At 28.4% G+C, this 12,704-nt stretch overlaps 1 protein-coding gene across 1 annotated transcript; it reads right to left on the bottom strand.

Annotated features, from left to right (window-relative positions):
* Positions 1 to 2,101: 2,101 nt before the first annotated feature.
* On the bottom strand, positions 2,102 to 12,173 carry LOC129966732 (uncharacterized). The gene is made up of 5 exons (XM_056081274.1): positions 12,012 to 12,173; positions 6,874 to 6,997; positions 5,920 to 6,065; positions 4,825 to 4,960; positions 2,102 to 3,594 (listed from the first exon to the last, which is right to left on the bottom strand). Exons 1-5 carry the CDS (start codon positions 12,049 to 12,051, stop codon positions 3,348 to 3,350), a joined length of 693 nt encoding a protein of 230 aa, XP_055937249.1. The 5' UTR covers positions 12,052 to 12,173; the 3' UTR covers positions 2,102 to 3,347.
* Positions 12,174 to 12,704: the final 531 nt, after the last annotated feature.

Genomic DNA, 12,704 nt, shown 5'->3' with positions numbered 1-12,704 from the left:
CTCCTTATTTTTATCATCAGCAAAATCTATTATATTCTATTAAAACTATCAGCCTTTTGCGCCCAGATTATTGATTTCTTAAGCTGTTAAACAATTCATAAGAAATATATTTTTTAGAGAAAGAAAAACACCTTGTTATTTGTTAAGATAAAGAAATATGAATGTAATTGAATCAATTTACTACAAATTACAAGGCGAGAAACTGCAAATTCAAAAAATATAATTACTGCAAAATAAAGCGAAAGAAAAAATTCTACTTCCAAAATTATTGTTAAAAAAAGCATTATTTTAATCTTACTTAACATCAATAGAAGCACAGGATTGATTATTTGATGGATGCGTATGAATTTCATAACGTTAAAATTACAAATGTTGTTACAAATAGAGTATCGTATTAAATTTTTGAAAAAAAAAAATTAACAAAAAAGATAAAAATTCTCAAAATGAAATGATTAACATAAAAAAGGAAATTTTTGAATTAGGAAGTAATGCAAAAATGTTTATTTTTAAAGATCGCAGTTTAGGAACATCGACTTCCTTAGGCAAGTCATATCTATTGCCTATCTAGCGATGTTTAAGAATTCCTGATTGAATTTCATGTTTGATACAAACATATTATCTATTTTTGCCATCTTGATTTCTTTCACACATTTTTTTTTTTTTTTGACTGAATGGAGTTTTTAGTGACACGACGGTTCACCTATCATTTCTAATGATATTTTTCAACTTTATTTATCTGCTAAGAGAAACACTGATTAAAGTGCAAGTGTAAAAAACGTTGAAGTTGTAGTAAATGCTCGTAGGTGATTTATTTACAAATGACTGTTGCCGTTCGAAAAAACAATTTCTATGAAACAATAAAACAACCATAAAAACAATTTCTATGCCGTATATATAATGTAATCATATATCTTAATTTAATTTAAAACCTAATTAATTTCCTTATTTATATACTTTTACCCATATTAATTTCATTCTAAAACGGTCTTCTATTTCCTGATCCAATTCCACTTTTATTTATTTAGTTAATTCAACACGTGCTCTGTAAAACCGCTGAATTTAGCGAGTTCACACACTCCAGGTGACGGGATAAAAATAATTAATTTTTGCAACAATCTTTTAAAGATACCTAAATTTTTCTATTCAAAATAGATATGTGTCAAGAAATCCCTATTAAAATCTCAGTGTAAAAACCATTAAAGGGAAAAATTCGGTCACTTCTGCTCTTGTGTAACGATGTAGACTGATGTGTCTGGTTTCTTTTTCCTTGTATATAATGTGTCTCTCGTAGTGAAATAAATCAAAGTTTTAATTTTCAAAGGTTTCTTCTATTTTTCCACACAACTGCTAATATATATATATATATATATATATATATATATATATATATATATATATATATATATATATATATATATATATATATATATATATATATATATATATATATATATATATATATATATATATATATATATATATATATATATATATATATATGCGAATAAAGGGGATGGGGGGGGACATTTTCTTCTGTTTAAATATTTAGTAGAATACTAATGCGGAATCTGAAATTAATATTTATTGAAATTTTATTCTACATATTTTCTATAAATTTCACTTCTTGATAGAAAATTTTCACTTTAACTAATATATTGCAATAATTTTAATTATTTTGCCTATGTCCTCTAAATTACAAAACAAAGTAAAAAGTTTGAATCCTTTTTTTTAGTTCATATATCATTGCAAAGCTTTATTTTAAATAAATATTAATATTAACTTAATTGCAAGAGCTATTTCCAGTAGAACTGTTAATAGTATGTCTCCCAGAAGATAAAATAATCCTTTAGCAGAAAATGTTTAAAAGAAAAACCATTTTCTGGTATCTTCGTATTACAAATGTGTAATCACTCAAATGTAGATGAAAGGCTTTATTTCTATATATTATACTTAAAGGATGTTTACGATTATTGCTTTCAGTTAATGAAAATCGCAGACACAACGATCATCACATTAGGCCTGTAATCTTAGAAACTAAAAAATAATCCGTGAAATAAATGTATCTTGTAAATGTATCAGCTCTTAAATGAATAAAACTTCAGAGATTTTTGAACAATTTTATTACAATCACAGTACAGATACAGATTTATTTCTAATGAAAAAAACGCCAGCTTTTCTTTTCAATAAATATACAGACACAAGTTGTATTCACATTACAAATCACATTTGTCGTTATTGATCGTGACCAAATATTATTCTAGTCAATCAATAGATTTTAAATTTCAATGCAAAATACGTGTTTGTATTTTTTTTAACGTGTCTTTCATTAATTTGCATACACGGAGTCGAATTGTTGGTGTTTTGAAACGATTTTCGAATCTTATTTGATATACAGTGCTAATTTACAAGTAAAAGGTAATCGTTTTAAACACCTCTAAGATTTTGCTAAATCTTATTCCAATGCTTTGGTTTCTGCAGAATACAATGAAGAATTTATGTGCAGTAAAGGAATCTAAATGAGTGCAAAATAGATCCAGTAAGAAGTAATCTGTGCTGTTCAAATTAATTTTTTTGGTTAGTAACATCATAGAAACCTAGTTCTCCCTGAAACCGCTTCTTAAATTATTGAAATCATAAAATTTCTTCAAATGTTTCGGCATTTTTCTTTTTCTGCCATATATCTTAATTGTGAGATCTAAGCAACTTAGTTACTCTGTAATAGTCTTCAAGTCTATGACAGAAAACAAAAAAATTGCTTTTCATAATCCAGTATTTCCAAACAAACTAGTTCTACTAATTTTTATCAGAAAATTTCATATATTTAAATAATAATTAAAGAAAATGTATCGAAATTTTAATGCATCTTCTTTCATTTGTCTCTGTATTTCGTACTTCCAATGATTCCTGTATTCATATTACAAACTTTTTCATTATAGATTTATGCAAAAGGTAATTAAGTGAATTACGTCTCAGCTTAGTGAAACAGATAAATTTGAAGTTATTTTTATCTAAGAAAAATAATTAATTTTAATTCAAGAAGTTAAAACAAATACCCAACAGAGAACTAGTTTGTTGTTGGATTAATTCGTGATTGGCTTTGTGCAGCTAGTTAGTGGAGAGGATTCAATACACAAAAAAAAAATTTCCTAAGTGTTCCAGTTTTGTTTTGTGATCTTTTTAATAGATCCATTCCGATTGAAGTAAATAAATGCCCGAAAGTCATGACCTAGAAAACCAAGTTATTGTTTACAGGAAGCAGAACAGCTATCATTTAATGTTTCTTTGATCTCATTCAGGGTTGTGTTCGTTTCAGTCCATGCCCTGAAGATGCTCCTGGGGACTCTCATTTAGTTACCCAAAGCTGTGGCAAGGAGTCGGGCCAACTGGGAACCGGATTGAGTACCCTTTGGGGTGGAACCTTTAGGTGGCAGGAGTGCTTGGCAAGAACTGCTGTTAGGGTCAAAAGAATGGCAGACAACGTTGGGGAGCTCAGTGACAGCGAGTTCTGCGATGGTCCTTCCCATTTCGACTGCTTCACGTCCACATTTTTGTTCGGTCAGTTTTTCACCGCATTCAAGGAATTTTCGGAATCCGCTAGAAGATAGAAAATAATTGCTTAAACAAAAAATTCTTTTGAAGAAAACTGGCCATAAATAAGCATGACAGTAGCCATTCGTACAAATCAAATATATGGCAATTTTTACACAGATAGGCAAAATTGTAGAAACTTAAATTTTTATTGAAAACCGGTTGCAGTTATAGTTAGGTATTGCACTTTTGCCTGGACTTTTTAATTCTGTTGCCAATTTTTGCTGTATTTGAGCATAAAACGATTAGTTTGTTTTGAAATTTGGCTGAGGTATGGGTGAAATTTAAGTTTGCAATTAGAAGTTTAGTTTAGTTATATTAACGTCCCATTTTAAGCAACACTAGGGCCATTTTGGGACGGACCTCGTAATACTGATCCGCGGTCAGATGACGAGGACGACACCTGAGCTGGCACCCCTTCCCCACACCACGTCGCACCAGCAGGAGGACTTTTGGCCTCGACGGATTTAACGTGCAACAGACGACGGTTCTTCGGTGGAATCGGGTCTCGAACCTGAAACTCTATGGCTCACGAGCCGAGACCTTACCACCATGCCACCGCTGCCCGTTTGCAATTCGAAGAAACAATTGTTGTAGTTATAATTACTGATCCTTTGCAGCAGTTTCAGTACTGATATTAACTTTTCAAACTCAAAATGATACCAAAATGCAAAAATTGTTGAATATATTTATGTACTATTGAAGAAGAATTTGCATTTTATTTTCATCAATAAATGTGCACTTAAAAACTGAAATAAAATCAATTTAGTTATATAAAATGGCAGAATAAAATTTTTTAAAAATGGAAACAAATGTTTAAAATTAGTCCTGATAAGAAAAGAATGCATCAGTAGTTTTCATTTTCATACACTTATCATATAGCAACTGGTCATATATATATTAGCAAATATAAAATTTATATTTGAATTCCTTATTCGATGGTTTCGCAGTTGATCACGAATTTGCTTTTTCCTTCTCTTATTTAAAATAAATAATGACATAATGTTTTTTGACTTTCATAATTAAGGAACGTATTTTCCAATATTACAATAATAGAAGAAAATTGGTTACATTTTTAGTCCATATATTTTTAGTATCTGTCAATATGAAAAATTTAATGTTTATTTTTCTTTTAGAAAATGAATGATTTGGTATTTATTTGTAATTTGAAGATTATTGCATAGTAATTAAAATCTCAAAAATAGTAAAACATTTCGAAAAAAAATTATTGCTTACCAGCAAAGTGTTCCGACTCTTTTGTCGAATTGGGTTTCAGTGACCTTTTCAATGGCCAATTGCATGCCAACCATACATTCCCTCATACTATCATCAGCATGAACTTCTCCCAAGCACTTGGCATGTTTCAAGAATTCTGGAGGAAAAAAGTTTAAAAAATTATTTTGAGATGAAATATATATATATATATATATATATATATATATATATATATATATATATATATATATATATATATATATATATATATATATATATATATATTATTAGCAGGATGGAAGCTTTCTATTACTAAATCACTTTAACTCATAAAACGTTAAGAATATTTATGCATTAGCAAAATATTTTGAAGTTGTTTGTTTTGTAAGGTTCTTTTTTAATTTGTTTTGCATTGATCATGAAAAATCCATGAGCCTCAACTAATTTTAATAAATAATAGAATATACATTCTTTTGACTTTAAAGAGGTTTTTTTTTTTTTCATAGGTATTTTTAAATATTTTTTTTCTTTTCATTCTTTTTTCTAAACTAAACACTCTTGGATAATAAACTGCCTTTGAATGCTTTGTAAACAAATCTCCTTTGATTGAAAACAGTTTCAGGTGCATTAATATTTTCTTGCATTAACAGGCTTGAGTTCTGATGGCCCTATCTTCCAAAATATAAAAGTTTCATTTTCCTCAGTTTTAATATGAAATAACATTTTGAAATTTGCGTTTTCAAGATGAAGATATCTTTCTGACATTGTCTCTACAAAAACGTCAGAAAATTAGGTGTTTTTCAATTGGAGCTGAGTTAATAACTAATCAAATCCTATTACATTAGATCCCTTTACAACTCCTATGTTTAGACCTCCTATGTTATATGGAACTATATTAAGAGATACTAAGACGATTATTTACCTCACACCAGAGTGATAAAAATTCAGGCTGGATATTGAATGTTTTAATTTCTGGAGTCGTAAAGACATGGTCTTAGGATTTCCTTTTGAAATAGAATTATCCGAAATATTGCATCGTGTTTCGCAACAGCAGTGATGAAAAATATTTGCTCGGCATATTATCTCAGACAAACAAAATAATTAAACAACACTTACTGACTCTCACTTCTGATCCTGGAGTGCAGAAATCCTTCACGGTTGCTTCGGAGCCTTCAGCAATAAGTTGCAGAACTTCTCTCTGGACTGGAGTCATGCATTTGTTAGTGAAATTCCTCAGGCACTGAGTAGTTTCATCAATGGACCTAGTTTAATTACAATCGTTGAGAATCGGAAAGCATTTCTCAATAACATCTTTTATGAAGGCAAATATCATTTCAAAATATTGATTTATATGATCAAAGAAATATTCATTTTTGACAGTGAAATTATAAAAAGTAAGAACGAAAAGTTCGAAACTTTTCGATGATTTTAAAAACTCGGGATTACAAATAATTTAATAGAGAAAATGTTCAGATTTTCAGAATTTTAATTAGATATATATTACAACGTACTAATATGCGATGTATGCTAATGTTTAAAATAACAATCACATGTCATTAGAATTAGTGAAGTAATTTATTTTTTTAAATAGCGAATTTAATTTTATTTTAAATTTAATTATTCTGTAAACTAAATGAAGCAGCAATGACTTCATAAGAAATATGTCATCTTTCTTTCCATAATAAAAATTAATCGTTTTTTTTTTACCTGCATACCAACAAAACAACAGTTTTCGAAATATCCTTTTTTTTAGTAAATCGTACGCGTTATGCACTGTAACCAAATATACCCTATTATACCTTATAAAATGTTATAAAAATTACTTAATCAATTATTTGGAGAGAAACACAATGAATTTTTGAATTGTTTCAGAAACTCCTTTCAGCTAACAAGTGATGCAGTTTATCTCTTTCTCAATAATTTTTTCTGAAAGAATTATATTTTACAAATGCTTTATGAATACAATAGCTTCTAGAATTATTTTATCTGTATTCTTACTTCATATGACATTTCCTATCTACCTGGAAAAATTTCCCGTTTAATTTTTTTATTTGAAATTCTACTACTCACTCGCACAGGCTTTCCACTCCACTTTCATCTACAGGTACACCACTTCCTTGATAATGAAAGATCATTGTAGCAACGCACAGATCCACTTCTCTCAGATGACATGATTGAGCAGTTGCCTGGTAAGCTGCAATAGAGTTTATTAATTAGATTCAACTACAAGCTATATCTTAATGTGACTTAAACACTTCATATAAGCTATATAAGCTTTTATAGCTATATCTAAATGTGACCTTATGCTTTATATTTTTACTATTGTCTCTATGGTTTCCTTAGAAGCTAAATGAGATTTAAAAAAGAAACTGGAATTATTGCAACCGAATTAAATAAGATTTATAAATTTATAGCTCCAAAATATAATTAGGATCTAAACATAATTAGAATTATAGAAACAGTGTTAATTTTTTTTTAATTTGAAATTTTATAACAACTTTTATACATTTTCGGATCTTCTGTTCATGCTGATTTGAGCAATTTTTTCTTGTTTGTTTATATTTATATTCCTCAGATCTATTTCCTGATTTTGTTGAAATGTTGAATTTATTAATTTATATTTCCACATCTGCAAATCTGATTTTATATAAAATTTGAGCTCGCTTATGGCTCGTTGATTACATATTATGAATAGTATATTTATTGATAATATATTTAAAATTGCTGTATTCTCAATAACATAATCAATCGATTGCAATCAAAACTTCGTACCATAAATACTTTTCTTGAATATTCATTAGCAATATGTAGTATCTTTAATCGTTTCACAATTTAAGCATTTTCGAGTAATCCCAAAAAAATATTTCTATAACGAAAATAATTGGGGGATTAGGAAAAATGTCGCATCAAAAAAGAAATATATTTTTAATTAAATGAGAGATTTTTCTCTAAATATTTTATATAAGGTTTACAGGAATATCCGCAAAATATACAACTTATTCATCCACCAGTCCATACTAAAATTATACACATCAGAAATGAGAACTATCGATTACATCGAAGTTTATCAATAGCAAATGAGGGTAATTCAAATCTTTTCCATACAGAAAAGGCACTCTCCTAAATTAGAAACATTTTGAAAGGTCTTGGACCTCATCAGTTTTTACGTAACAAACCAACCCCCTTTTTCCCCTCACATACCTGACATAACATTACAGGGTCAAACACCCTAAAAAGATTTCCCAGGGAGACTAACATTAAACTTTCACTCTATCACAGCGAAACCAGTTTGTTTCGGTTTCAACAGAACTAGTTCTTGTGACATGATACCCCATTAAGGGATGGTTTATTCTTCATTAAACGAGTTCCCTGCTCCAAAGCAACTATTTTAAGATAGAAAGAAAAGTTAAAAAAAGAGATCCAGAATATTACAGATCAAGAAGAGAGAAAAACAGAATTTAAGTCGAGCGAGGAAGTTTTCATCCACTGCAATAGGAATCTTAATGAAGAAATTACGATCCCTGACCTACTAATCTGGAACAGAACTTTCCCTTTATACTGTACAAAGGCCATTGCCTTTTCACAGGATAAACTATAGAAGAGACAGTAAAAATTTTAATTGTTGACCTCTTCTTTCCTTAATACCTGCGTCATCTTATTTATTTACATTCTATTTATTATGAGTTTTAATAGATTATAGAGATCAAAAACTTTTCTGGGACATACTTATTATTTTATAAAGTATTTGCATTAACATTAATTAAATTTCATTTTTTTAATTTATATAAATTATTTTTAATTTGAAATATTTTAACTGTAGACATCAGCTTTTCTTAACACCTGAATTATTTAAGTTCGCCTACTAGTGTTTTACTTTCTCCCATATGAAGCATAGAGAAACTATTACAACCATCGGATAACTCGAACTCGATAGTTTAATGAATCTCCACATTTGAGATCTGTTTGAGTTCGAAGAACATATTTTTAGCATTATGATGACGATCTGTCTGTGAACATGATAATTCGAAAACACTCTGAGACGAATGAAATTAAGTAAATGGACCTCAGATGAAATTTATAGATTTCTAACAAAAAACTAAATCAATTTTTTTGGAAATCTTTCTGTAAATCTCAAAACGTAAATAACTAGATAGTACAATGTTTAGCAACTAAAATGTAATTCTCAAATTTTGAATGAAATCTGTCAAAGGATCGGTTTTCTGTCGTTCTGTAATTTAGCATGAATGTAAAAAAAAAAAAAAAAAACTTAGTGAATTAAATCAATAAAATTTGATATGTGATCGTGTGACTATAAATCCAAATCCATGTCAAAATTTATTTACAACAGGTCAGAAAAAAGCCATCCGAAATATATATCTGTACGATAGATTCACAAAAATACTAGATTCACGACTTTTTCACGAAAATTTATATTTCATAACTATTGTCGGCCAATGCTAAGCAAGTCATCCGTGGTCTTATTGAAGATCTACACTTTCATTTGGGTTGGAAGGAAAAATTTTTGTTTTCGAAAGTTTCTTTGTTAAGTTCCATAAGTTTAAAAGCCTAAAATTATCTTGAAAATTGTGCAAAAAAAAAAAAAAAAAAAAAAAACAGTACTTTTATTTATTTATCGTTTTTAATATTTCTTTCAATTTATTAAATAAATTAGTTCAAAAGGAATTTCTAAGAAAATAGTTGTATTCTACTGTCGAAAAATCACACTTAGAAACATTGCTATTCATTTATCTGAGAATTGACTTTTAAAATGTTCGAAAAAATGTTAAAACTATTTCAACTAATTATTGTATGAAAAATGATGTTATATTTTTAAACGAAGTTTTCAGAGTAATATTTTGAAACATTTCTTCAAATTATAGGCAAACTTATTTTATCTAGTTTTATTGAATCAATAGTGAAAAACTTATTCCAACGATGAACAATTGAAAACTGACTTTTTGGATAACGTGGTTTCAAAGAATGAAGAAGAATTCTTAAGAGATGTAAAAAACAGAATCTACTGTAGACTAACACCTTAATTTGATACATAACGTTTTACAGTTTAAGAGTATTATACAGTTAATATTTCTGTGTAACAATAGACTATCATATTCGAATATCTCTAAACTGAGGGTTTTCATTATTACAGTTTTAAAGTTTATTGACAAAACAAAAATATCACCTACAACATAAAACAATATAAATAAAAAAAAAACATTAACCAAAACACTATTGTAAAACTTAATTCATTAATCGTAGGAACTCTCAGATTATTAGAAATCTACTGTAATATTTAAGGACAATCGGCAGATTTCATACAAATAACCGGGGATGTAAAACACATGTTTACAAAATATCAGGTCTCAAATGAAAAGTATTCATTTCTTTTGAGAACCTGATATTTTCCATGTTTGTAAAAAAACAGGCTGAAATATTTCCTGCAACCGCTATGCATAACAGATGTTTTGCTTACTTTCGTCTGTAACTCTGAAGGACGCGATTTTTATTTTGAATGCAAGAGCGTCTGGTTTTGAAAGCAATAAAAAATATTTTCAGAGCAGCTGTAACGGCTTTCAAAATAAACGTAAATCTAAAGTCAACTATATTTCGTTGAGTTATCGATTTTTGATGTTGGAATTAACAGAAGTTTTACGAAATCGCTAAGCAATCTCTCAATAATATAAAATATTACAAATGATAAAAGTATAGAATCTATATCTTTTTCTGTATTATGTTGAACCTTTATTTCCTTTAAATTCGCTTATATTTTTGCTAGAAAATAAAATCGTGAATTCAAAGTGAATTAGTACATGAATTTGCTTTAATCAATTTTAAAAGTCTAAATGACTTTAAAAAATGAGCGAACGCATTTATTTTTAGCAATTAATAATTTCAAAAATTAAAAATACTTAATTTTTACAAAAACGTTAAAAACAATTTTTAGCTTCAATTAGAGCGTTCATTTTATTCTTTTATTTTTAAAGTACACATTTAATTATCATTATATTTAGTTAAATATCAAAATTAATAATTTTTGAACTAGACAAGTTTGAAATAAATTAAATACATTTCGGTTAGAGCAATCTGATGTATCGGTTATTAGTAATACATAAGTTTCAGGCGCATTTTCTTGATTAAATTTAATAATTTTTGAACTAGACAAGTTTGAAATAAATTAAAAACATTTCTGTTAGAGCAATCTGATGTATCGGTTATTAGTAATACATAAGTTTCAGGCGCATTTTCTTGATTGGCTAGTCAATAATTGTACAATACAAACTTTTCAGACAGATAAAATATAGAAAGCCATATTAACAATTCAACTATTAAATAAATAAATATCTATCATTCCTTTAAAACATTATGTCTCAAATATTAGGTCTAAAAAATATTATAGAGATTTACATTGGGAAAATATTAATATTTAATTAGTTAATTCAGACTTGCTAAACAAGTACATCATTTCGAATATATCTTCGAATATGTCTTCTTTCATCTAAAAATTTTAATTTCTTTTTATAATTTTGAATACCTGATCTTTTAAGTTTAAACACACTTTTAGAGTTAAGGCGGAAGAATATCATTACAAAATTCTAAAGGCATTTAAAAGTCATTCTCCAGAAAAATAATTAGAACTTCATGTGAAATGTCGAATAAATAATGTTTAAATATATTGCAAAAAATAATAGCTTTAATATAAAAAAAAATATTATAGAAAATTGTTTTAAAAAATTTCTTTGTTGTGAATAGAAGCTGCTTATATAAGTTCTTCATTTCCAAATCAATATACAGAATATTTTTATAAAAGCAACCGCCATACTGGATTAAAATTCCATCTAGTAGAAAAATAACACAACTGAGTTCCAATGATGTTTAGAAGACATTCATTCTGAAAAAAATTGAACTTCGATAAAATGTTGAATAAATAATTTTGAAAATCCAAATAAGGACCAATGCAGTATAAAACTTGTTATTGAAAGTTATTTTTTAAACTTTGGTTTGTTGTGATTAGAAGTCGATTATATAAGCTCTTCTTTGTCAGAATCAACATACCGAATATGTATATAAAATTATTCATCATGTTGGAAGAAATTTCCTAAAATCAATCAATATCTTCCATTCTTAAAACTTCTTAAAACATTAAGTTCGAATAAAAGACGAAGATCCATCTAAAAATCTTTTAGTTTCATCTGAAGAAAGTAACTTACCAAGAGCGATGAAGATAGTGAAAGCAAATAGATACTTCATGTTGCTATTCTTTTAACTGATGCGAGTTCTGTTAATCCCTTAGAGGTGTTGTTATGTGGTGATCTGCAGAGTGAAAGCTGTGTTTATATGTCTGACAGTATATATGCTGCCAAATTGACCCCCAATGTCCAAACCCAGCAAGGACTAAAGCTGAAAGCTATCGAATCAGCGTTTTCGACCCCGATTGCTCAAACGACCTGTTTGCAGAAGAATCCGTAAGTAGGTCAGAATCCTCAAGCCATGACGTCACAGAGAAATTTCACTTCTTTTTTTCTAAAAAAATGAAATGTTATTTAGTAAATAAGGCGTAGAGTGAAGGACAGGACACTCGGGGTGTTGATTGTCCGGTAATTATTTTTCGCACAGGTTGAAAATGCATGAGTGGTCATATGAGCGACGCATGCTGTGGAAGATAAGTTCAGATAGTGTGAAGGACGTCAGGGACATGTAACCCCACAATAGATTTAATTGTAAACACTTATTGATTGCATTGTTTTAAAGGCTAGACCAACCAATTACATTTATTACACTGTAGGGTGAAATATGGATGAGTCATTTCCTTATTAAAATGCAATCTTAGATGCTGGGTCATTAACAATATTGTCATTAAAGATATTGTTGAATAGCAGTCATTCATATGACAGATATTTTAA

The sequence above is a fragment of the Argiope bruennichi genome, chromosome 4 (assembly GCF_947563725.1).
Source record: "Argiope bruennichi chromosome 4, qqArgBrue1.1, whole genome shotgun sequence".
NCBI lineage: Eukaryota > Metazoa > Arthropoda > Arachnida > Araneae > Araneidae > Argiope > Argiope bruennichi.
Note: the sequence above shows the minus strand (reverse complement) of the source record. Positions and strands in the feature narration are given on the sequence as shown.